At 37.8% G+C, this 26790-nt stretch overlaps 2 protein-coding genes across 6 annotated transcripts; one reads left to right on the top strand and one right to left on the bottom strand.

Annotated features, from left to right (window-relative positions):
* The first annotated feature begins 592 nt into the window (after positions 1 to 592).
* On the top strand, positions 593 to 18772 carry LOC149035986 (uncharacterized). 4 transcript variants are annotated; one of them, XM_089190258.1, is made up of 7 exons: positions 593 to 753; positions 6985 to 7536; positions 10018 to 10087; positions 15873 to 16089; positions 16258 to 16376; positions 17101 to 17242; positions 17755 to 18772. In XM_089190258.1, the coding sequence occupies exons 1-7, from the start codon at positions 739 to 741 to the stop codon at positions 18014 to 18016; spliced, it is 1377 nt and encodes a 458-aa protein (XP_089046384.1). In that variant the 5' UTR covers positions 593 to 738; the 3' UTR covers positions 18017 to 18772. The 4 variants fall into 4 exon arrangements, with proteins under 4 accessions (XP_089046384.1, XP_089046383.1, XP_089046382.1 ...); XM_089190257.1 differs by lacking the exon at positions 593 to 753 and adding an exon at positions 1569 to 1861; XM_089190256.1 differs by lacking the exon at positions 593 to 753 and adding an exon at positions 5634 to 6658.
* A 181-nt stretch (positions 18773 to 18953) lies between these two features.
* LOC149035985 (protein phosphatase 1G-like) lies at positions 18954 to 26789 on the bottom strand. Of its 2 annotated transcripts, XM_089190255.1 has the most exons (12): positions 26532 to 26777; positions 25759 to 25828; positions 25118 to 25254; positions 24386 to 24508; positions 24006 to 24123; positions 23357 to 23559; positions 23174 to 23311; positions 22693 to 22927; positions 22013 to 22103; positions 21597 to 21635; positions 20807 to 20906; positions 18954 to 20171 (listed from the first exon to the last, which is right to left on the bottom strand). In XM_089190255.1, the coding sequence occupies exons 1-12, from the start codon at positions 26640 to 26642 to the stop codon at positions 19986 to 19988; spliced, it is 1551 nt and encodes a 516-aa protein (XP_089046381.1). In that variant the 5' UTR covers positions 26643 to 26777; the 3' UTR covers positions 18954 to 19985. The 2 variants fall into 2 exon arrangements, with proteins under 2 accessions (XP_089046381.1, XP_089046380.1); XM_089190254.1 differs by having other exon boundaries at positions 23174 to 23559; positions 26532 to 26789.
* Between the last annotated feature and the right edge of the window lies 1 nt (position 26790).

The raw sequence follows: 26790 nt of genomic DNA, 5'->3' as shown, positions 1-26790 counted from the left end.
GTTAAAATACGATGTTTGATAATAATATATCTGAGACAGTCACGCAATGTTAGCTGGTGTTACTCCGGGAAAAATAAGGCAACATCCAATTCAATTCACCTCTAGATTTTATGCGGGCAGAGATATCTTAGCTTGCGGAAACCCGTCAAAAACCACGCGTGTTGTAATACGCAACAAAAGTAATTTAGTAAGCGTGGATTCATTTCAAAACAAAAGCAAACAGTATAGAATGACTAATCTTGGTTTAAAAAAATTAAAGAGAGAAAAAGTCAAAACAAATTGGAAATTCGACACTTAAAACCTTGGCATAAACAATCAGCGAAATCTACTAAGAAATTGGTGAGGAAAAAGCTGGCTGTTGAAAAATGATATCCCAATCGACGTTTGGTACAGTCTGTAAGAAGATTGACGTTGAAATTTTTTCAAAACCGCTTTTAATAAAACTTACAGAAAAAACTATTTTTTTGGACAAATAATCGTTGCTTTACTTAAAAACTGAATGTTTGATTTCTACTTGTATTAGCATTTGGGAAATAAGTATTGTCCTCATTTTTATGGCGACAAATTAATGTCCATGCCAACTCTGTACCCTAGACACCGTCCCAACGTGTTCCCAACAATATTTCATTCTTTCTTATCACAACATCTAAATCTCGTACTCTCGACTTATCAACCTGTCACCGAACTGTGGTGGTTTTTTGCTAAGATATCCACTCAAGCAAAGCATAGTTCAAGACTATGGATCACCTGTTGGTAAGTATCAGAAAAAAAAATCCATTTTTTTTTCATGGTTCCCAAACTAAGTGGGTTGTTTGCACTTTTTTTAAATCCACTTCGTTAGAGAGATAACAGCTGAACAGTCAAATTTTAAAAAGAGTGAGAAATCCAGCTAACAGATGTGTGCAAATATCGTTTACCATGACAAGTGTTGAATACTGTCGGTGTTGATCCGGTTAAGTAAACGACACCACCGTCAAAAATTAGTCTGATCAATAAGAATTACCAGGTATTATCTGTTTTAAATCTTTTAACCGCTTGAAATCTAACACCGCTAGAAAATGTGAAGGTGGTCGATGTAAACTTTTAGAGAATGAATCATGCATGTGCATCAAACAACTTTGGACCCTGGTTTGGTTGCGTGCTACTAAATTTCAAACGTGAGCGTGATTAATTGGTTGCGAAAGTTCCTCCTTAATGGTAATACTTGGTGATAAAGATTTAGGGGAAAATTTCCCCACTAGTATTTCTCCGTCGATAATCTGCATTTTACATCAAAAGAAATAGTATTTATGGCTAGACAGCTTTCGTCCCCCTTTCTAGATTTTTAGATGCAAAACAAAATTTTTCTTCTCACTCAGGTCTTTTCGGCGTGGTCCAGGGAGAAAAGGCATGTTAAATGGGTGAATTTAACACTGCTAGTGGTGTTTATTCAGTTGTCGAATTTGTGTTTGAAAGCTGTATTTGTTTTCTTAGTGGAGAGGGTGTTTTTGATCAGGTATAAAGATGTATTGCTTATAAATATTCAGTATTAGGACACGAGGTGATTCATTTGACCCACGTTGAATGGATATGCAAAGTGAACCCGTCTGTTATAAGCACAACGCAATTCTCTAATTCAGCTCTGGAAATTTTTTTCGACTGCGGCGTATTGCCGAGCTGGTACTTTTCAGAGAAGTCCATAAAGGCTTGACAACCAATTCACTTCCAAAGCAAAAGAGGTGCACAAACCACTACCGCTGCGTTTCGAGTTTTTTTTTCCGCGATGCATGTGAACATTTTTCCAAGTGCTCTTGGAGCCCGCGGTGTTGAGGCCGCTGATTACAGTTGCAAGTCGATGAAAGCGGTCAAGATCCCTCGAAAGGTAAGAAAGGTCTAAAAAACCACATTTTTGGCCCCGACAGTATTTCAGACATTTATTTTTACAAGAATTTGTTAGTGTAAGCGCTAATCTCATTTGAAACTGTCCGGGATAGCTTAATACACGCTGTTTCCGTTGCGTTAGCTTGTGTAATGACGTCTCTTGCAAACCGCCTTTTCTCGTCCCAGTTGTTTTATCTTGCGACACGAAAACGCTGAAAACAGATCGTTAAAAGACAGCTTAACTGCCACACCACTTAATCAACTGTTTATATTTTGATAGCTATTACAATTTTTTGAAGAATCCCTCTTGATCTATGGATAGTGTCAAAGTTATCCTTCAATTCAAAATGCCTTCAAGGCGCTCAGAGATTCGAGCAATTTGGTCACGCTCTTAGCATTGAACTGAAGTGAGTCGTGGCGGCTTGTTGTTATGTTTTTCCGGTTTTCTATTGGAACGTCATTCATTCATTCATTGAAAACTAGGGGAAGTGAGACGAAATTCATCGAAGTTTAAAACAACTGAATTGTATCTCAGAAGTGAATTACATTGCATCCATTAGGTGATGAAGACTAATGAAAGAAAATACTTGCTAGATACGTGTGCTTGCTTGTCGCGAGTTGCGAATTCTCTGTTGATGTCTACGAGGTACCTTGTTTTGAAGACATAAATCTTGAATCATTCCGGTATTTATTCCTTACCGCGTGTGCTAACAGGATTCCAAGGTGATTTAGTCGCAAAAGCCTTATCCCTCTTCGACTTCCGTACCCAATTTGCGTATGTTCACCGTCCATGGCCAGTGGCCATGAGGGATTGAAATAGCATACTTCAACAATTTTCTACCCTTTTTCCTCGTCATGGCGTTTTCTATGTCCAGCTGGTTCAAGCAAAGATTCCGCATTGTGTTCCGGCTTAAAAACTCGTATGTCGCCTTCAAACAATAGTCTGTCCTTGGTAGAAAAGTGTGGCAGGGAAAGAACTTCGGCTAATTATGAAACTTGAAACTGTGTGGTTTGAATAGTTTCGTACTTTGTGTGGTTAAAGACAAGCCACAGTTATGAGGGGTAAAGATAAAAAGCCCGCACAAAAAACTATACAGAGTTAGACATTTAACACTTTTTTTTTCATTCGAAATACAATAAAAGAATTCTCTCCTTTCTTATGCACATTTAGCCATTGCATAAAAAAAAAATTTTGTCACCGAAACGATGTCAAAAGTTTCAAAATGTTACGTGTCAAGTATTAAAACTCGACACCTATTACATTGTTTTTCCAAGAAGTCTTGACTGCTAATTCAAATATATATGTTAAATATTAGTCTTATAAACCTGTCCCTCTGGGATACCAATAACTTTTATTCGCATTGCCCACGTTTCTCAATCAACAACAGCTTCTATTTTAAGACGCACAAAAATTCTCTCTTTTGTTAAAAGTTCCAGCGAAAAATTGAATTTCTCCAACCCTAGGAATCCTCGTGAAGCGTTGTGACAACCACTTCGCACCACACGCGATCGATTTTGTCATAATTTGCTCACGATTAGGCGCATGTTGTTTGATTGTATAATCTATTACGAAGTGACAACAAGTGTTAAGCAAACAATATCAAAAGTCCGGCTGTTGCAACATGCATTCAACTGACTGATACATGATACTTCGATCTTCAACCTTGTAACCCTCGCTCGTTCGTTCGGGAACAATCATTGTATGATTCGCACGTGAAGTATAGCGTGCTATGTCGCAAACCTTTTCATGCGAGTGTTTTGGTGCAGAGGAGTGTCTCATTGAAACATAAGAGGTTACACTTTAGCATATAAATCCAGTGTGTAAGTCGATACTTTAAAGCCTTTCCGGTGGCCTTCCGATCGATCAGTGCAGCAAGCCATTTGTCAGTCTGATGTTTCGCACGTAAAAAAAGATATTTTGCATATCACTCTACGCGTATAAACAATGTATCAAAATTTTAAATGATTGCGAGAAAACGTGGTAACAATTCCGAACCGCAAAAATAACGCTTGGAGTCAGTCACTGAAGCATAAAGCAGAGAATTATCATAGATCATCACGCTTAAAGAAAATCTGACTCATTTTTCGGGGCAAGGAATCCTGGTGATTGATAAAGACTTGTACAGCTCAAGTTTTTCCTGTACACGAAGGACCCGTGACGCGAGAGCAAACTTCATCGTGTTTATTGGATTCACTTTATTTTTACTACCTTTTTCCAATAAAGTAACTTATAAGGAAGAGGCGAGAAAAAAAATAAGTATTTTCAAATCGGAAGGAAGCCAACTTTGTGCCAATAATTGGTACCTCTTAAAATCTTGGAACAAAAAACATTTTTGAATTCTCTTTATACCAGCGTCATTCGTAGAAGCCAAAACATTTTAAACATTGTCTACGTGTCGGAGAAATATGCAAATAGCTCTAAAAAGAACGAAGAAAAGGCAAGTTTTAACAAAAAAATTTTTTGTTCTTTTAGTTTTGTTCATGAAAATGTCTTCATCAGCGCCTTATTGTTATCTTTAATTCAGAATGATCTAAAATATGTCCGCGAAGTTGTCTAAGGTTTCGTGACTACAACCCAAACCATAGAGCCTTACTGAAAAGAAATAATTAGCATATAGATTATTTCAACGAAAGTTGCCGCTATGTAATTTTCTTAAGCTTTTAAGAAACAAAGAACTTCGTATTTCTGGCGACTTTAGCAGAAAAATGTTAGGGAACTTGAGCTCGATAGCAAATTGAGTGTAGACATGTTAGAGCAGCATGGGGCTTATGCTCTAAAATAAATAACATGATCTTGGAGTCCCACGACAAAAGCTTACATCTGCGGGGTTCTTTCAATGAGAATTATAATTTGAATAACACGCAAGAACTTCGTCGAAGGTATCATCATATTGGAGCTGCTTTGCGAGTGCTCTTTATAAAAACATTATTTAGCTTTCTTACACCGCGCACGAACTTGTTGATTCAAAGTTTGCTCCTAATGTTTGCTGAGAATTCACTTTAAGTATTTGTTGGCAAACAGAGGCTTCGCCGTCGTGTAACTCAATCTCAAATATTGGTGATGTTCTGTTCAATATTGATCTGTTTGGGTTCAAAATATCCGGTTTATCCTATGGGGTTAATTATATCGAGCAATTTTCTCGCCTTTCCAAATTCTAAGCACTTGTAAACAAGACACAATTACTGTGAGATCTTGCTAGAGCTGGCTAAACGCGCGTGGAAAGAAGCTCTTGAAAGATGAAAATTCAGTATTTCTAAAGGTCAGTTTCGAAACTACAACAGATTTGTTTGCCTCTGCCATAGAGAGGATAACATTGCAAGGAGTAAGCGCTTTCTTTTACTTGAGGGATTTCACCGGTCTCAGAGTTTCCTTGCATCGGGTGTAAAAGTCATTAAGACATCTCGCTGACATAATGAAATAAAAGAAGCCATTTATTGAATAATTAATCAAATCTGTTCAAAATTTTACGCTTTAAGTTGGAAACTCACCCAACAGAAAACTAGCCATGTTTAGCCTCAAATCTACTTTATGTTTACAAGCACTTCAAAATAAAGATTATCAAAAGATAAATGACCTCACAGAAAGCTTTCAGAGCGTCGCCCAACTCAAGCATTAACAAGTGTGTTACGGTCTACCAACTAACTTCTCATCACTCCAGAAAAGCCGATCATTTTAACTGATGTAAACATATGGCCTGTTCCTCAAGTGGGCGTTCTTTTGGGGGGCCTTTGCAATTTTCTTTGACCTAGAGTTAAAAGTCTCAGAAGCTTCATTTTGTTATGGTTCGCATGTGAACATCAAAGGGAACCGACATCTAATCTGGTATAATTCAGAGCACAAACCGTACCCTGCTCTAAGTCACGATTCAGGAAGCATTTGTCACTTTTCATTTGCCAATTTAATCACGCGTAGCCGAGCGAGCTGTACATCATCCGCGCTGTCGTTCTACTCCACGTGAAAATCGCCGCATCCTGACAGCGTCTACCTTCCCGGACATGGTTAGGTAGGATCGAGGTGCGCGAATACTTTTCGATTAAGCGTTTGACGGCTCTCTCACGCCCACTGCTTGGGCAAACAAAGACAGCAAACATACAAAAGGATCAGTGAAAATTGTGACAAGGCTCCGCCTGCCTGTTTATATACCATAGATTATTGGGTGTTGGATAGCATTATTATACGATTTGCTTTCTTAATCTGCCAATCGCCAACAAGGTGAAGTGTACACAAGTACTATAAAGCATCGGGGGGCCTCAATTGATTTGCAAATAATTGGAAACTTTAATACGACAGAAAATAATTAAAATCTGTCTGGCTTGCCACTCAAGCCCTTGTCAATTCCCAGAAGCATCTTTTGAAAAGTGATCGGTGCGACCTGATGGATCACAAAGCTTCGCCGCTGCACGAAATTTAAACCGTATTTGAAGTGCGTTCGTGAAGTAGATTTCCCTCAGGCGATAATTGGCGCAAAATCGAACACTTTGGCCGCTGTGGAGTGGAGTGAGTGTGTGGAAGGCATAACCTACCGTGACTGACTAACGTTTTGTGCCACCGACTGGTAGAGCCCGGGGTTATAAAACATTTAGCACCGACCGTGAATTAAGCTTAATTATGACGTCCCAGTTGGGCCCTATAGGTACGAACAGTACAACGCAAGCAGCGCCTAGACAAGCAGGTAGTAAGAGAAAACGCTCGCAAACTCGTGACCTGTCGCCACCATTGACTCCTCTATCTCCTTCCTCATCTCATTCAAAGAGAACAGAGAACGCTACATCCGCCTTTGAACTGATCGATTCCGAGGTAAGGATATAAGCTGTATATTCTATAAACTAAGTCAAGTGGTGCGCCGATCGCTGTTTGCACTTGTCAAAATACACTTGATCCGCTCAGTAGAACCTGTAAAGAGGTGTTCGATCATTTCACAGACTCTCTAACTGACGTCTCTTCGATTCATCCTATGGCGGTGAGAAAATTTCCCAACAGCTTTGAAAGCTTCCCTCAATTGCGAGCCGATGTCGTAAGTGCGCCTAGCTAGTGAGGGTCACATCAGTAGCAATAATACATCGCGTGCTATTTTCATAAGATAATAGAGTTATTAAATCCATATGTGTTTCCTGTCTTCCTAGGATCGAGTCCTTGGGCTCCATGGTGTAAGCACAGTTAGTGGAACAGGAGTCGTTTCTTCGCCATCAGCCAATGTGACTAGCGCTGGTTTAGTGTCCTCGTGCGCCCCTCGTCTTTCACACACACCACCTCACGACTTTGTCCTCTCCTCGCCGATGCAGCCACAAACGCACCAATATTATGCCCCGCAATACAACCCTTTGCATTATCAACAACAACAGCAGCCAAGGTTCGACTTCACGCACCCTCTCGAACCTTTCCAAGCAGCACATTCATCACAATTCGGCAATGGTCCAGCAGGATTTCACCCAGTATCAGCAGGAGGAGCACATCAACCCTTAGCTGGCCCAACACATCCTCAACCTTCACAGCATCAAGCAAGGCATCCTCTCCGAGCCCGCTCTGAGGTGGAAGCTTTACAACAAGTACACATGAACCAATTTGCTGGAGCGGCCATGGAACACGCGAGAAGGAGTAGAGAAGAACTTTACTCAGCTGTTAGGCGGCCTGATATGTTTGACATGATAGGACCGGGTAACATTCAAGAATCTCAGGTAAAGTACTGTGTCATCTTTTTCCCTTTTAGCCACACACCACGTATTTTACCTCTAATTCTTTGCCTCAAGAATATCAACTTTGCGATAACCACGCTCCTTGTTTCCTCTCCGCCATTTGCACACTTCGTGACGCAACACGGGAACAAAAATGCGACGGCAAAAAATCGCAAAAGAACGTTTCACGCAAAATAATAATCTTAGCCTTTCCTCAGTCACAGAACTGTAACATTTGTGCGAGAGATAAAGAGCATTGCGAGATACCGCCGAGTAATAAACCCACATGTACACATCTGCGATCAAAAATGTCAGTTAGGTGGTGAATGATGTTTCACAGTTAGCACATGTAAGCAAACTACATCGGAGATACGACAATCTCAAGGTCAGGGACAAGTGACAATTTCGAGTCCCCCGGTCAATATTATCTTATAAAGCCTGTAGCGTTATTCCTGACGCGGTTATAGCCGACACTCAACGCAAATTTCCTTTCTATTTTCCTATCTACACATAACTGAGGCTATATTTGTCAGCCCTTCGACTGCCTTATCACATTTTGGGGTTGCCTTCGAAGTTTATTCGTTATGTTAAGCGATGAAAAGTCGTGCGGTGTTAGTTTGTTTTTATGAGTTTACTGGAGTCGTGTAAAAGTTTGATGACTGAGAAATTTGCTCCCCACAACTTGGAACAATGTGCGTGTTTTTGTGAAACAGTTGCGGTGATCAATAACACGAGAGCCGGACTGCATAAGTCACGACAACAACATTACTCAAAGAACTCTCTAAAGCATGGAAACAAAACGGATTGAACAGCCTGAAATCCTGTGGTTTGAATACGAATAGCTTTCTTCACTTTTGTTCGCTCCAAACAGTTTTCTCCGCGATTTTGTTGATGTTAATGAGTGAAGTTTCTGGGGGCTATTTTCATAGGAAACAAAGCTTTCAAAATGCTAACTACTCGCTCACCAACCCCTGACAAACGATTTGCTTCACTTAATGTTCTCCAGGTGATAGGTCTTCCAGGTGAATATTACTCGTGGAGAGAAAAAAGATATAAGTATCCTCTAACAAAAGATTTTATGCGTGGCTTCCTCAACACTGTGGGATCAAAATGAAAGAAAGTATTTCATAGGAAAAGCATTTAAACGAAGCCTAAAATTTACATCTTGAAGTCGTAAAGTACCCCATGCGGGGAGGAGACGTAAATAAATTCGAAACACTCGGTTATCAGCGAGAATTTACAACGGAAAAATTTAAACACCGACACAGCGAGGTGAAAATCACTTTCCTATCAAAGATTCTTTTAAAGAAGAACGCGAAAGAGATCCGGTAGTACACGGGCGAAAAGCAAGCAGTAAGGAACACGAAGGATACATCAGCGTAGCGAATGATTTTCTTTTGGCGTTTATAACCGCAAAGAACTATTATATGGCAAACGTTGGATGAAGAAAGATGTTTTGTGTTAAAAACGATAAAAATATATAGCATGGTGGGGATTCTTTTGACTACATTTTACACATCTTTTTGTCTTTCTCAACAGCCTTCTCAGTTTGCTTCCATGGCGCGCGTAGCGCAATCAATAAGTTTCTGTATCGTGGTTCATGGCTCAGTTATGTTTAGACGGACTTAACTTTGGGCTCGCAGTGGGGAGCAATTAATGAAACAACCACAGTACTGCTCACCCCGTGAAAAACTCCACTCAAAATATCCGACATATCGATTGTTTGACACCTTCGTATTCTGTCAGCAGGAAAATTTAAGCGCTTAAAGAATTCCTTCTCAATGATCAATGCGCCAGCTGATGTTTACACTCGTACGGCTGTGTTTAGCAGTTTGTTCCATTCGTGTTTCGTTTAATGACATAAATCTTGACCCTAAAGTACTTCACAGCCACTTCTAAAAGTGTGAAATACCACTGTGTTTCCTAATCTCATTTACTTAGTTTGCGTAAAGCTTTAAAAGTGATTTTCAAGCACGCGAACAAAGCCATCTATTGATCGCCTGCGAAGAGCGTTGCGAATATTCCTTCGTGATAATTACGAAACAGAAATTGCAAGTCTCAGGCATCCGGCCAAGTCGCGCTCGAGAAATTACAATAAAAGGGCGGAAAGCATTAAATAGATCTGAGGCTTTCAAATAAGAACGAAGCGATTAGCGAACCCATTTTCAAGCCCAATAACACATTTTTTCTTCAAGCAAAAACGTTTCCTTTTGATCTCCTTGGCGCGCTTTTGCGCGACACTCAAATTTAGAAAGTTTGACTACTGACACAGGCGAATGATATTTCGAATAACAGTGGCACAAAAAGGAAAGTGAAGTATTATAGAAACAAGAAAAGTTTTTATAAATATCAGAAGTATTTCTCAGAACAGAAATTTTAAAACTACGCGAGGGTATTCTCTGTAATTAGATAAAGACTTAAGATATGTTATGCACAAAACCTCAAATACGAGTTTCATTAAAATTTTATTCCTTGATCCAACAGAACCATCGATCTTCAGCTCTGAGCAGTAAGAACGGTGAACTTCAACATGGACATCACAATTCTCGAGAAAGTAAGCTCAATTTCATTTAGCCACTCCCTATAGTTTTAACATTAGCGAGGCTTTTATTTGTGGTGTTTATGTCTAAGAAAATAATTGATATAAGAGAAAAATCATGAGTGCTCGTGTAAGTCTTCGATACAACTAAGTTGCCTCTGTTATTGTACGACGAGGTAAAAATATTGTAACATTTAAACTTAGCAACGTTGGGATCAAATTTCCACCAGATAGTTAAAATGAATAACTTTGTTCTATGAAATTAATATTTAAATCTTTATGTTCGTATTTGTGACTACAAAGGACATAAGAAATTTAGGTCAAGGAGTTTTCCTACTCGTGGCAAAAAAGCTTCAACTCCTTTGTAAGTTTTTCAAAATTGTAGTACAACTTGAGTAATCTTTCTTGATTTCAAATCATTAAAAAGCTCTCTTTGAATTCGTATTAGATAAGCTCGGAGGAAACGGAAAATGTTTATCAGCAGACTTTGCGTAGGACATTCGTTTTATATTAGTGATTAAAGAAAGATTTTATGCCAAACAAAAACACCATCAATCTTTTCAATCTTTCGCTCCTTGTCAAAGATATTTATAAGTCCATAGAGGTTTTCGTGTCACTTTTAAATCGAACTTCTTTCCTCTTCAATAGCATCATTCCAAGCTTCTAAAACTACACCTCGAATTTCGTCAATACCATTTTTCTTAAATAAAATAATCCGGTAAAATTATTTATCTTTTCAATCATTAGTGTAGAGACAATATTTAGCTTTGGTCATCGATCTTCCGTTGACGAGAAATACAACATAAAATATTGAAAGAATGGATATTCCCACACCAACTGAGGCAACTGAATTGAAAAATGAACTTTACAGTTGCGACTTCCCAGGGCACTTTAAGCCGCTATGATGAAACAGTATTATCTATTTAATAACTCGAGGGGAAAGTCTTCCCTTGAAATTTCGTCATCATTCATTGCTATTAAAAAGTGAAATAATACTGACGATTTATTTCGGTATAAAATTTAAGGTTTGAACTTACGCAAAACTGATTTTCCTGAGGCGTACAAAAGTAATTTAAAAGTTTGCTTCGTCTCTTGAAATCTTAATTGGCCTATTTTGTGTTTACTGTTCTCAAATAATTATTTCTTGGGCGTTAAATTTGACTTCAATTTTGGAGTGTTCTCTGACAAAATATTTGTATTTGAAGGCAACCGTTTGTGGAAGTTTTACTCAAATTTTTTCTTCTATGTATTATCTAATAGTGTCATCAAAGAGACTCACAAAATGCTTTCGAAATACACGCTATGTTTAAATTTGTAAGCATGAGTCACCTTGAACTTCGAGAAACAATCTAGTTATGAGTTTTTTTTTTCCTCCACGAAATAACATATTAAGTAAGTGAGCAATCAGACTGTAGTCGATGTGGACTTAACATTCTGTCAAGAACAGCGTGAGTTAAACCACAAGTTTATTAACAGTGCATCAAAATCTTTGATGATATCCCAATCTATCTCTGAAGTCTCAACTGGACATTTCATTTATTTACTTTTGTCATGCTGGCACATTGTCACGAGTCTTAGAAAACTTATCAAAAACTGTCAGTATACGGAGTAAACGCCATCGGCGACAATTATATCAGTGCTTCTTGACTGAAACTTTATTCCGTTAAATAGTTTATTGAAACTCGGTGTCTTTTTCCGAAAGGAGTTCAGGTGACAGAGTTGTCACTCAAATGCCGCGACTCGACAATTATTTCATTCTGCACCCTCACAACCTTTAATTTACCACCCGCGGTTTCACTTCTCGTCTTTCCAAGGCGAGACTTTTTTTGTATTATATTATTATTATTATTATTATTATTATTATTATTATTATTATTGGTATAATTAGCATTATTTCAGTGGTAATTCCAAAGAATATTACAACATCTGCCTGAAAAGTCGCCCGGAAGCCGTTGAAAGCCGCTTTTTAAGTCGAAATGAATCAGTGTACAGGTGGGAGACAGAGCTATAAATATTTCATGATTAAGTTGAAGTCTGTCCGGATATTTGGCAGAGAGAGAATACAAGGTTGTTCATGAGGGTGACAGCACGTTTTACAGGAGAATTAAAGAAAATAAAATTGCCAACACGTGAATTCTAGACAAAAAACCACCAACTGCCCCGGAGTACAAAAAAAATCACGTTATTTACGTGAGGATCCACATTTTCGACTTGTTGTTCCACGACTTCCTTTTGTTCTTTCCAGTCTACGCTAAAATTTTATTTTCTTTATTAAACGTGTTTACTTACTTTCCTTTTTTTTTTTCCTCAACATCACTTGCTGACCGACCGGTAAAGTTATATGACCTTGAAGATACATTGTTTATTGCATAAACAAATCATCGGGACTCACAAATTTTTCTCACCGGGGGTTCAAAAAAGTAAGAGAACTAAAACAAAACATATCCTTTCCGCAGTAGAATCATCCAAAATCAGATCACTTTTCGCCTGCGTCATATAACCAGTGTTATAAAACAGCTCAGTTTCGTTAAAGTTGGCTTAGTGGACCTCTAGTTATTACACAATTTAATTTTAAGGAATTTAGTATTTCGAGTAATTGATAGTATCTCCAGAAATCTTACCAGGTAAACAACACAACAACAGAAAATCTCTTCAAGAAAATATGGCCGCATCTTTTCCTTTTAATACAATTCACCTATACATATAAGTAAGCAAACAACTCGAAAACAACAAAATTAAAATAAAAGACTATTTGTTTGCATATCAAGTGCTTTAAACATAATTGTCTCTATCGGTTTGGCATTTCGTGCACAATGTTCGAACTGCTTGAACCGTGAAACCAACTCAAGTGCTAAAAATACCTTTATAAAACACTGCTTAATCAAGCTGACGCCACAACAAGTGTTATTAAGGCTCTCTAAGTTGTCGGCATCTTTTGTGAATTTGTAATGCCGTCGTTATGTGCTTGCAACATGTCTTATTCGTGTTCCTTAATAGTTTGTATACTGACAGGGGCGGAACGTTTTCTTACATCGCTGTTTGACCACATTTGTCGAACAAAAAGGAAGTTCTTCTTTGTCTGATTTTGAAAGCAACCATTTTACAAAGTCACATTTTTTACCGTATGTGCGGTCGCCAAGTGTTGTGTAGCACAGCCGGCAGACAAAACTCCAATTTAGCCTTTCAAATTAACACCATGTTTTTTCAGGCCTCCCTTTATTCATTTCAATATTTTAAAACCTAAGTGTTACCTAGTAACGTGTCAAAACTGAAATGGAGACACTTTCACCTCTCGCCTTCATTGTTCTAAATTACCGTTACTTGCTTTTACGCGCACAGTAGGTGTTGTTAATTGGTAACTCTGCAACAAGTTTTGCTGAATGTGTTGATGTTTTACAACACTATAGGTTATTTATGATAAGTGCTAAGTACTACGAGTTGATTCAAATTAAAACCACTTTGGACGAGATTTTAACGCCACGTTCTTTATATTTTATAGTGTGTTATTTTAAGCCAGTTTGCCTTGCAGCTATAATACGGTACTTGTTTGGTTAAAACGCTGCCCATTAGATGCTTCAGTGATCAACATGTGTAAATTCAGCTGTAGGGGGAGAGCTTGGTGAACCTCGCCGGTTTTACATGTGTCATTGTCTTCTGCCAGTCTGCGTTTTGACATCATTCCCCGACACATTTCCAAACGAATGATTTTAGAGAAAGTTCCAATCATGACTCGATAAAATAATTTTCCACAAAATGCCTGTAGCATTATTTTCCATTTTATTTCAATTTTTATCAGATACGTTGCAATTTTTTATCTGAGGTGCACATTCAGTATGTGTTCATTTTAACTAGTTTCCATCAGTGCAAGTGAGATTGATATAATACCGATCACGACAGTCTTGAGTCAGTTATGTCTCTCATACAAGTTCTCTGAAAGATTAATATCGGGCAGTACGGCCTGAGGGAGTAGGAGGGAACATTTCACAAATCACTATTGGTTGTTTGGAACCACAGTTTAGAAAAAATGCGGGAATCATTTTACAGAATAAAACTGTGATTTCGGAACTGTTTTATTCCTTTCAGGCGCATTACCTTTCATTTCCTTCAAAAACTAAGAAAAACGAATTAAAAAAATCAATAATCTAGCGAACTATAGCCCCTCTAATAAAAAATCTAATCCATAAATTTTTTGCTATACATCCGAGTTTATCCATTTGTGTCAAACCAACAACTGTATAATTCGTTGTTGATGAGTGTTTGTCGTTTGTTTTGATCAATACCGGTTCCGAGGGCTTTATTCTTTAAGCTCAGACTCAGGCTTACAAATGATCGTTATTTTATAAAACTTTATTAAAAACACAGTGTAATATGTGAAAGCCTATGGATATTAAAACAGGGCTTTAATCTCACCGCCGGACAATATTTTCCAGATTTAAAAGCCACCATTACATTGAAGAGGCGTAACCAGCCTTTGTTCCTAAAGCATCTTAAATCATTAAAAATATTGAAATAAACCTGATGTTAAAGAAATAACAGTTACAGATTCCACCTGATTTTTCTAACTTTCCCTCCAGCCATACTTTACTTTATTTAAAAAACATGGTACGTATGTTTTTTTCATAGTCGATCACTTTTCGCTTGGTTCCAGTAATTTTTCCGCGTTCTCAGCTCAAAACACATGGAAAAGCTTCCTCACTTAAAATTTAGGATTAATTAGGTGTTTATTGTTTCAAAGAAGCACCTTCAAGGTGTTTCTTTAAGAAGGAAAATGGACAAAAACAAAATATTCCGATGTAAAAAACGTGAATCGTATTAAAGAAAGTGAAAACAAAGCCTGCAAAAAGTTAGTAGCCACAATAAAAAGTGTTCAAGAACGTGAGTTGTATTCATGTAGTTTGCTTTACAGCAATGAAAAATTGAAGATAAGTGAAAACAGAAGTTTACATCGAGCAAATGTAAAAAAAAAAACAACGACACTTGGAGCGCAAAAAAACGCGAATTTCAATTCAAGCAAACAAAAACAAAAAAGAGTTGGAAGAACTAATCGAAAACGTTATACTGATAACATCATGTGAAATGGGATGTTTACCATGGTACGATAAAACATGAGTGAAATGGGAACGCAAGCAAAAAAACGAATTTCACTGAAAGCGGGATTAGAGTTGAGATGTAACAATGAGAGAAAAATCTTACATTTATGCTGAAAAAAATGGGAGGAATCATTAGAATTTCACATGATGTAGAAATGGGCTTGCCAAACGGTTTTAAAGCAAAATTAGCAATTTGGGGGTCCTGGATTCTTGTAATTAAAGCTGAAGCCCTAAATACATTCACTCGTAAATCAGTGATTTTTATTTTTCAACATGATCTTAAAACAGCATAAGATTTTTCTCATACACTTTTTGGGTGATAATCGGTGTCCCCCATGTTAAAACTCACACAACGATGCAAGGTGGCAATAATTTTCAGAGCCTGTTCAAATTTAATTTGAGCTATAAACCGCCGCAAGCTTTGCTTGTAAAAGCACTTAGCAAAGGATACTTGGACACTTGTCTGGAATAGAATTTGTCTTAAGCCCTTCACAACTAACCTTGTTAAGATTATTTGTCAAGTCTTGTAAACCATCATATTCTTTCTGTACTAGTTTTTTTTCCTGACAAATCTACTTGTTCATAATTTTTACATAAACTCATAGGAATCTTCCATTTACACTACAGGCGAAAGCATATGAAGGAAAACTCAATGATGAAAACGTGGTTTGAATATCTTCCACTCATGATTTCCGTTATCTTTTCTTTAGGTCACAGCAATAAAGCAAAACACATTGAGCGTGATTCCCGCGAGGAAGCAGATTCCGACAGTCCTGTCCATCCTTCTGACGTGTTCTGTTGTGTTCCAGGCCGATTGTCCCTTCTAAGTTCCACCTCAAAATACAAAGTCACTGTAGGAGAGATACGTCGGCGACTTTCTCATCCCGAATGTTTGAATGCTTCGCTGTTGGGTGGCGTGCTTAGGAGGTAAATTCGGATAACCAACGACAAATTTGAAATTTTTTTGTTGGGCCGAATTGTTTAAGATACAGAGGTTACGATTAGGATTACTTAAGATAGACAGGTACTTTTATCTCTACCTATATTTTCAGTAGAACTTAAAAGTAACTCCAACATGTTTTACTTTTAAATTAGGGCGAAGTCTAAGAATGGTGGTAAAAGTTTGCGTGACAAGTTAGAAAAGATCGGTTTGTCACTTCCGGCTGGAAGAAGAAAAGCAGCTCAAGTAACGCTACTTACGTCACTTGTAGAAGGTAATTTTGGAAAATAAGTGAACTTACTAAATTTAGTTAAATATGTATAACCTAGTTTTAAATTAGTTGCGAGAACTTTCTGTTAATTGTTGAAACAATCCGGGATTACTTTCATTTTGCTTTACCTTGCTCTGTGATTGGTTCAGAAAACTAGCGCCATCCTCAACCAATCAGACGTAAAACGGATACCAGTCGTGTATAGATCACCCGCGTTTTCCCGCGCTTTTGGTAGTTTGCTTGTTTTTACCATGAGTTCTCATTGGCTAATTATTATGTTATCCCTAGTTATGATTGGCCATTAGTTGGCCCTTGCGATCTCTTAAGTTCTAGTTTTTCGACAATCAATTGAAAACTGATCAACTACACTCTATGACTCGTCGGAAAATCAGATATAAAACTAAAACCAATCGCGACTCAGCCTTCTGTATGCTTACGCTACAGACAGATTTCTCGTAGTACTTTGAGTTAGCTAAAGCACCTGTGGGTATTTTCATGATTGCTGTTGTGACTACTGTAGTTTAGTTTTGTTATACATTGCACACAGCGGTTATTGACCAAAACTTCCACCAAAAACTATCGCAAAGACGCATTTTTTGAACGTTGGATCTCATTTTAAATAACTATTGAACAAAATATGCTTCGTTAACTTTCTGTTTCTATGTGCCCACATTTTTTTTTTAATTTCCGCCCTATTTTTTATGTAATTTCTGTTTCCTTGTCACAGGTGAAGCAGCTCATTTAGCTGCTGATTTTGATTACGTGTGTGAATCAGAATTTCCCGCAGCTCAGCTGGCCGAGCGACAGTACAGACAACATTCAGAACCATCAGAACAGCAAGCAAGAAAAAACGCAATTCTTGCAGCAAAGTACGTAACACTTTGTTAACCGAGACTACGTAGTTCAAATAAAATACATGTAGTGTGTTCCTAGTTCACCATGTAGTTTTCTACCTCAATGTTGCCTTTCCAATGAAACTAATATATGCATACTAAGAGAATAACGTCTCATGTACCACTGAGGGTCTTTCTCACTGATTTTAGTGATTTATACGAAGTTTTTAGGTATGTTAGGCCAAATATTTGTCAACGCACCTTGAAGCGCGTGCTTTCTGTTTCGCGTTTCGCTTTGTGTTTTTCATAGAACGGAAAACGAAGTATTTCACGCAGGCCAGAAAGAAGTGCGAAACTGACAAAGCGCGAAACAAGCAAACAGGAATTAGAACAAAGTTAATGCCAAAGTTCAAATAACTCGACCTTAAAATGGCTTCCTATATAAATAGGTGCAAGTCACATTTAAATTCATTCATTCTCTAGATGATATCATGACTTAAGAGACATGAGGAAGATGTCTGATTGACGTTATTTTCTCTCTTTTGTAGACAATTGACAAAGGAACTACAAGATATTCTTGCACAGGACCCCTATCCTAAGACCAGGTTACCCAACAGTAACCTACCAGATTCCATATTACGTAGTCTTAACCAGTTTGGCTTAGTGACCCACGGTTTTGGTTCACCGGCGATAAACGCGGCCATGAATGCCTTTCAAGCTTACCTAGGAGAACTGCTTAAATTCCATGAAGGAAACGGCGTCAGTACCGGAAGTAGAAATCAAAACATTGTAAAAAACGGCGAGCCCTGAGTCAACAGATAAATATTATTCACTGTATATTTAGAAGAAAAAAGAAATAGAATTTGTATCCATCTCCTAGTTTAGATAGTGTATTATTACAGATGGGCTTACGAAGCTTCCGTCCCAGGACTATAAACGTGTATAGAATATATTATAATCATAGAACAGAGCCAAGATTTACGATACTTTCTTGACACAATGATATCTGACAAAAACTGACAAGGGGGGGTGGGAGGGGGATTGTACACATGACGAATTAGTATCACATTATTGCTGTTGTGTATGAAATATATTTAAGGCTCAGCAAGGACTGAAATTCAAACGCTAAATATTATGGTTTATTGTGGCTGTTAGTCGCTGTTAATTTCATGTTGCAACCGGCATGTTGCGGACTGAACCATTCTCCAAAAAGAGCAACACTTAAAATAGTCCAAGTAAACATTCCGAAGACTTTCAAGCTATTGCAACTTAAATTATCGGAGAGAGGACAATTTGAAATTGTTCATAAAAAGAGGTTTGTACGACTGGAGGTTTGACAGATGTCACCAGTCATACAGAGATGTTACTTTATCATCTTTGGAATTCACCTCCGAGACAAAAAAAATTCAACGAATAAAACATTGTAAGATAAATAAATAAAGGATGCCCATATTTAGGCGCTGGTATAAATTTCTTGTTTTTTTCATAATTAGTGGTTTTTATTTCAAGACGTTAGGGTCTGTACTTTGAATGGTTGATTAAATTAAACACACATCTCGTCAAGAATTTTATGGTTTGATTTTTTAAGGGGGTAGGTCCGATTTCAGCGCCAGAGGTAACTTTCTGGAAATGTCAAGGAATTTTTTAACGCAAGATAGCTTGTGGGTATCGGCGAGAATAACTGTTTCACTTACCAGGTGATCTATAAATTTTGAGCAATCCTTAATGCACAATAAGAAATAACTACACAACATAAAATACTGATATTTTCAAGCAAGTCAAAAACGAAAGACATGTTTGCTTTTTATAAGTAAAACCAGTGCAACAGTCAGAGAATGAGGGAATTAATGGAGGCTGGGTCTCCTTCACTCGTCATGCAACGGAAATGATGAATGATGTACAAAGCACTAGCGAAAGTTAACTCATAAATACTTTCTCATGAAAGAGAGTTCTTTCGTTGCTAGTGACAAATAAGGAACTTAAACAATTCAGGTTCATCTTTTCAGGAGAACAAACTAAGGTTTAACTGAGAGAACACAACCATTAGAAAAGGTTTTAAAGTATAATATAAAAGTAACAGATTGAGAAGAGTAATCCCCATCGGATATTAGACGAATATCAAAGCTACGAAGAACACTGATTAATTGTTAAGTCAAAATGCAAATGCTAAAACGCCGCTCTGAAATAGAGCAGTTACTGTACGATCACATTTTTGAGCTTCGGTCATTAGCTCTAAATTTCTCCAGCCCTTGTCATTTTTAAGAAAGCCCTGGAGGGACTAATAAATCAGATTTCAAAACATTCTTGGGAACAAGACAAGCTAAGGGAGGAGTTTCTCGTGGGGGTTTCGAATCTCCTCCCCAGTTTTCTTGGCAGTTAAAAATGGAAACAAAATATACTTGCAAAAAGTTTCAGAGAAATCTCACGACTTTGTGGACTAAGTTTACATTGCCATGTACATTCAATGGTACGCGCATTTACCCCATGTAAGAAGCGATATTTCGGTTAACTAACTGTTTGATTTAAACCTTATGCTCCCAAAAGTGTTATATTTTTAATGGGTTTTTAGTGAGTAAACTTCTCGGGAAAACGGGCAATTTTGTAATCCAATTCTTGCTCCATTAATCCCAGACCGTGTGAATCCCAATCGGTTCCAAGCACATGTTCCCATCTGGCGAAATAACACTCCACATACTCGACCACCAACTGTCTGTGAACGTGAAAGGTGACAAAAGAACCCCTGTGTAGTTTGAAAACTTTGTGTACGGTTACGTATGAATCATGAGTCGTCCGTCTTGAGTCGCTTGTCCACGGAATCCTCGTCGGTCGTTTCGCTCTGCAGTTTCCTCTTTTTACTGTTTTGATCTGTTTTACCAGCAGAGTTAAAAAGCACTATAATGGTGGTCATGTTATCACACCCTGACCCGTCCCCTGCGGTGTCTGATGCCAAACAAGAATCGAGTAGCTGAAAAAAAAGAGCAATAAAAGTAATTGTGAGGTAAAACGCACTCTCAAGCCACACATATGATGCCAAGGATATTTTCAGTCGACAATGAGTAGGCAACTCACCGGATACCTTTCTGTGTCTCTTCCAAGAACTACAAAGACGACTCCATCAGACGAGAAATTTACTGAAATTTCTAAAACGAACGCCAACGAAACTTCTAAGAATACAAGGACTATGCCCTTCATAAAGGGCACGTCCGAAACCACCTCGCTGATCCTACAACTCTACAAAGCTACGTCCATAGAACGATCACACGGCTGACTATACGCATATACAGCACTGATTAAGACTCGGACCACACGACTGATCTTAGAAAACTAGTTTGCTGCCTTGGAGCAGAGCGTTCTGAATAGTTGTCAATGATGCAGAGGATCACCATTAATAAATCATGACAAATTTATGCCACTCAAGTCTAACTTGCCCATATAACTGACCAATCATTTTTTTAAATGTAAAGCTGACTCAATACACTCAACTACGAGGTAATAACTTTAGGTTGTCAGTCATTGCTACCGACACCAGTCTTTCTCAGGACTAGCTGGTTCCCTCCCCCCTCGCTTCAAACCCTTTAGTGAATAAACACGTAGGTTTACCTCTTCACAAATCTGTGTAAGGTTTGGTTTACCGTTCTTCCTCTGTTCTCGTAATCTGTCTGACACAAAATCTACCACTTCTTGACTTCCTTTCACATTCCTAGAGGACAAAAAAATTAGGCCTTGAAGGAATCATCTTAACTCAAAACTTACATTTGTTACAAAGAGTACACAAGTTAGGTACGTTTTGCACGCCTAGAAGCCCGTCTGTGGAGGTTGTCACGGTTTCGACAGAATGAAGTGTTCTAGAAATGTTGCTTCTCTGTCTGGACGGAGTGCTAATCTATTGCATCCATTCTCTGACTACTCGTTAGAGTCCATGTATACTTCTGGGTGGAGAGAAGCACTTTGGGAAAAAGAGTGTTTTGCTCAGGAACACAACACGCGGAAAGGGCTAGAGGCTCAATGTGAATGTTAACTGAGTCTGCAAGTGAGCGCAGTATCCCATCCATGCAGAGCTTACCTCAGTTTCTGTAGCATGAAGCGACACGTAGTATTTTTGTACTTTCTCTAAATGGGATACTGATCCCTAGCAATGTTACTCCTTAAAATTTCACAAGGCTTCCTGACAATTCACCTCTAACACTTATACTCCTAGCTGTAGAGAGTACAGTGTCTTGCATAAGGACACCCCAAAATAACCCGCCACGTGTCTAACCCGAATCTCTCAATTTGGAGTCCAGCACACTAAGCGTTAAGCTACCTCGTCTACCCTTAGCTCAAGGTTTAAACACAGACTTATCAATCTAGAGTCTAGTGCGCTAGTAATATGGACAATAGTATTACTTACCATATTCCATCACAAGCGATTACCATAAACTCATCAGCCCTGAAAGAAAAGTGTCTCAAATCAGTAACAACTAAAGAAAATTGAGCTGGTAAAAGAATTATACATAATATACTTTTTAAGCAAATGAAGATCATCGCAGTATATACTCAACTTAAGCAGTTGAGAAATAAGGCCTGAAAAAAATTCAGGCCTGAACGGGAATCGAAGCCATGACCTCTGCACCGGTATCGCAGAGGTCATGGGTTCGATTCCCGTTCAGGCCTGAATTTTTTTCAGGCCTTATTTCTCAACTGCTTAAGTTGAGTATATACTGCGATGATCTTCATTTGCTTAAAATGTATTTTCCGCAGTACAAATATATGACTTTCATGTATTCTTATCACATAATATACTTTATAGTTTAGCAAAGCCCTTACTCAGTTAACTGTGTTTGTTTGACGTCAGGCATTGCAGTGATTTGCTGTTCGTGTGCAGATAATTCTGTTTGTAGTTTATAACTATGATCACCTGAAACAAAACAAACGAAAAAAATAATAAAACTTCAAAAAAAACAAAAAAAACTAAGAAATGTTTTGCACCTTTTTTTTTTTTTTCTAAATTCAATATTAAAGACTGCAAGGTTGTGAGTTGTTTAAAAACTTGGACTTCAATATCACCTAATCAATTGTCAGTCTGAAACAACTGTGTACACTACAGTTCAAAGTTCTACTTAGTCCAATAGTTTATGTCTGGTTGCATACACCTTAAGAGCCCTTTTTCACAGTCACCTTGTAGCCGAAGGAGACCAAGTGTCTCTACACCAAATGCTTCGTAATTAGCTGAAGAAGACAGAATATCTCTACACCAAATACTTCTTAATTACAAAAATCAATCAGAACAAAAGTAAACATGACAAGCAGCCAGTGGGAACTCAAAGTAAACACAAGCCAGTCGCCACAAGCAAGATGAATGCCAGTGATCAAGTGGCTATTGGGTTTAGTTTTACATCTCCTAGGTCCAGAGCACTGTGCAAATTTTCTTGACCAACCACAGAACTCAGTAAAATGAATTCAACTCCTTCAATTACAGAATTAAACAGGGTATTCTCTCAACAAACCTAATGCTCTGGACAGATTTAACCCTCCATTGACTCTTCCTTCACAAGTTACTTTTCCGCCTGCTTTGTGGATTCTATTAAGTTCATGTTCATCCTCGGGTTTGTGGTCCATGGACATTTCTAAAGCCCTACCATTTCTACACAAAACACAACGTGAATCACCAACGTTGGCAACAGTTAATTGATTCTCCTGTAAGAAAGCTACAATTGCTGTAGTGCCACTGTCATATCCAACCTATAAAAAAAGAAGCAGATATGTCTAAACAACCAGTGGTTCATCAAAAACGCTGGTTTAAGTTACATAGCGGCTGTGTCAAAAAGAGTTCTTAAGAGTTTCTCCTTCTCCGTTGAAGGGTCTAGCTGTACCTGCCTTCCCCCGAGAGAGTGGGGGCAGGGATGAAGGGATAGAGACTCCTCCTGATTCTTGGTAGGAAGTCACCTTCAGCCCTTGGGGAAAATGATAAAAACAACCTCTATTCACCTCATCTGAGCCTGGAGGAACTTCATTGCCATCATCTGCATCATCATTAGAATCATCCTCCTCATCGTCATCCTCCTCATCATCATCATCATCATCATCATCATCATCATCATCGTCATCATCACTGTCATCATCATTATTATCTTCAGTCCCAGCTGATGCACCAGCAAATTCTTTTTCATTGTGACTATTCCCATACATACTTGAACACTTGTTTTCAGCTTCTTCTTGTTCAGGTTGTTCCTCATTCTTACTCTCATCATCCAAATCTCTTTTTTCCTTCTCCTTATCATTGTTAGCAACATCTTGAGTAGAATTTGTGCTAGACATGGAGCCTTCTTCTCCATTCTGTGAGCCATTTTCTTTAACCTTATCTTCTCCTTCCTCTGAAGAAATAGTTAGACAAGAAAGCTGAAATTTTCCTCTTGAAAACAAGAAATGACCTTGAAATAGAATTTTAATAATCTTCCTGGATAAAGTTAACAGATTCTGACTTACTAACGGAGAGACAGACTGATATTCTGACTGATCTACTGATGGACCACCTGAATAACTGACTGGGAGTGGTAACACTTCAAGTCCCTTCATGCTATAGAAACTGAGATAATCTCAGGCAGTGTGGGCCTCTTAGCTAAGTCCTGACTCTTTAGATTAGTTCCCAGTAGAGAGCAGCTAAGGCCAATCGCTGCAAAATTTCAGGTCAAAAGAAGCGACCTGTCAAACCTTGAAAAACTTAACTATGTCAAAAACTTTGTCCACAATTGTTCGTGAAAAATAAGAAATGCTATTTATCATTTCCATTTACCATTTACCATTTTCAAATGCTATTTACCATTTCCACTCTTTGCATCAGTCTGATTACCATGTTCTTCATCTGCATCTTTTTCGCTACTTTCTGTCCAGTATTCAACATCTTCATCTTCTTCATTAGCACCTCCTGCTTTCTTAATCTGTTGTGTTGGCAACAAAAAAAAAATTAGTGCAGGACAATGTAATGACATTATGAATAAACCACATTCAACTAAATAAGCCACATTCACACGATATAAATGCTCTACAAACTTTAAGGTTTTGTTTTAGTAAGGACAGTTATGAGGCTGACGAGTTATCACCGACACACCAACGAAGAATAAAAAGAACTAGACACTTATAAAAGAAAAAACATATACATTCATTACTTTTCCATTAAATATTGTATTTATTTTTACCAACCTCTTTCATTTTCAGCAGCAATTCACGCAATGGCATTGTTGCTTCTTTTTCTAACATTCCAAGATCTTCTTCCTCATCAAGGTCCTTATCAAGTCCTGCTAGTTCTTTCAGTTCTGCAAGACCCTGGAAATGAACAAAACTCATATGAAAACAATCTCCAAACACCAGTCAGGTAAGGAAACCTTTACATGGTATGTTAACTAGGTAGGGGAATTTTAGCTAAGGCTGACATCCTCTCAAAATAATCCTAGCATTTTTGTAAAGATGATATTTCTGAAAGAAAAGTAACTTGAAAAGCACTGATCTTATGAGAACAACAGATTATGTTTATTTATTTATTTATTTTGTTGTTTTTTTTTAAACGATTTCAATTTACAAAACACAATTACCCTACTTACAATGCAAGTCTCATTACAATATTCTACTTACAGAACAATATTTACATTACTTACGATACGGTTATTTATGCTGGCAATAAAATATAGTAACTGAATAAATCATTTGCAGAAAATACAATTACTTGCATTATGGGCTACTCAAACTATTAACAATGCAATACCCTACTTCCATTACTTGCTGAGCATACAGTTACTTCCAATACATACAATACGTTCAATGAAATACTTATATTACCGTAAAATATTCCAGTAATTACAATAAAATTCTAACATGTTCTTCAATATTATCAAAGAGGTGAAGTTCTAACTGCTTAACTGATTTTTTTTAACCAACCTCCTCGCTGATGATTTGTTGATCCATTTCCAAAAATGAATCAATCATTGACTGTTTAATTTCTCCTTTCTTGTAAGTTCCCATTCTTTTCAGTACTTCTGGAAAGTGCTTTGCTGCGTATTGTGCTACCTCAGACCCTAACCAAGAAACAAAATAAAAGTTAAGCAGTATGTATAACCTATGAATAAAACCATCTGTAGAAAACAATTTCACAAAAAAATTGTCATCATCTTGCAAAATCCCAATAACAAATGACCCTTAAATATATCCCTGTTTCTTTTCACACAACCATGAGAAAGGTGCTCCTCTAATAACAAGTAACCCATTTATAACCCAGAGAAAATAACAATAAACCTCATCACTGTTGAAAGCAAAACTGAGATCAAAGTCCAATATTCCTTTGTCATACTCCAGTCACAATTTAAGAGAAGGTTTGAGGTTTCTCTTGAAGTGATACAACTAACAAAATTATTATTTTGTTCCATGAGGTTCTTTTATTCCTTTCACCTCAACCCCTCCCCCCCCCCCCCTTCCTTGTTATCAGCTCCCTCACCCTAAAGATAACCTTCTGGAGTCCTTCATTACATGGAATAGGTATAAGCCAGGAGGGCTTACACCACAGATTTTAGGATGTATTTTACCTCCATGGCCATCATAAACAGCAAACAGTGTGGAGTTTTCATCAAAATCAAGCATACATGTGTGGGCATCCTGTACAACAAAAAGAATTTCTGATCAACACTAATATCCATGGCTACAGTTGATGCTGAATTCAGAATTCCTGTCATTTATATAGCATACATTCAGTGAAACCATATGTTCATTTGTGCATTTCTGCAACATTGTTTCAATGTTCAAATTACACACTACGTGCCTTTTTTCACACAAAGAATCGCCATCCAAGCTACTTAAATAATACATTAATTGACTAAAAACCTCTGCATCAAGGATACAATTGATTTAATCGAACGAAATATAAATTTTGTTATGTTTGGTTCTCTCTGAAATTAAAACCAATCTCGCTCAATCAATGTTACATGGAAAGACAGCGGTTCATTTTCATTTCAAACCAGTTCAGCGGTCGAAGTCAAGTAAAAAAGAAGCTGCAGAGATGCGACTTACTTTAGATTTAGTTAATTTTAAGTTTGCTCTTCAAATAACAAAACCATCGCATTTTCTGTCTCGTAGGCTTCAACTGGTTTCAAGTTAAGTTTCGTGGGCTGATTTTCATAGTGGCCGAGTGTAATCTTATTTAATAAATACCATTGGCTCTAGCTGAAGAAAGCTAAAATGACTAGAACAATATACCAGTAGGCTACATGATCAACTTTTCACATTCCTTGTTTAAAACACGCTTATTTATTTCATGCATATGATTTCCCGTCGAAGGTCAGCTAGTTCAGCTGTACTGTACCTCCATAGTTACACGCCATCCTTGCATACAGGACACTCCATAACTAACATTTCCATTTTCACTGCCTTCGGAAATCTTCTCTGTTTTTGGTTTAGCCAGATAGGCACCCATAGTATCTTGGAAATTCAGTAAATAAAGAATGGGTCCGCGACCACGAGGATAAGCTGTGCTCTAGTGTGGATAAAATTTTGGATCTCGAAGTGTGCGGCACAAAACTCGCGGGCAAAGATGCGCGGGAGCTTCTTTGTTTTGGTATTTC

This window comes from Pocillopora damicornis, chromosome 12 (assembly GCF_964200805.1).
Source record: "Pocillopora damicornis chromosome 12, jaPocDami1.2, whole genome shotgun sequence".
NCBI classification, from domain to species: domain Eukaryota; kingdom Metazoa; phylum Cnidaria; class Anthozoa; order Scleractinia; family Pocilloporidae; genus Pocillopora; species Pocillopora damicornis.
The sequence above is the reverse complement of the archived record's forward strand: the minus strand, read 5'-3'. Positions and strand labels throughout refer to the sequence as shown.

Coding starts and splice junctions, on each gene's coding strand:
- LOC149035986 (XM_089190256.1), top strand. CDS start 6,470: ATGACGTCCCAGTTGGGCCCTATAGGTACGAACAGTACAACGCAAGCA. Junction 10,088..15,872: donor ACATCACAATTCTCGAGAAA/GTAAGCTCAATT, acceptor TCTTTTCTTTAG/GTCACAGCAATAAAGCAAAA. Junction 16,090..16,257: donor TTGGGTGGCGTGCTTAGGAG/GTAAATTCGGAT, acceptor CTTTTAAATTAG/GGCGAAGTCTAAGAATGGTG.
- LOC149035985 (XM_089190254.1), bottom strand. CDS start 26,642: ATGGGTGCCTATCTGGCTAAACCAAAAACAGAGAAGATTTCCGAAGGC. Junction 22,104..22,692: donor AAATCTGTCCAGAGCATTAG/GTTTGTTGAGAG, acceptor GTTTTGTTTCAG/GTGATCATAGTTATAAACTA. Junction 20,907..21,596: donor ATCGCTTGTGATGGAATATG/GTAAGTAATACT, acceptor TTTGTCCTCTAG/GAATGTGAAAGGAAGTCAAG.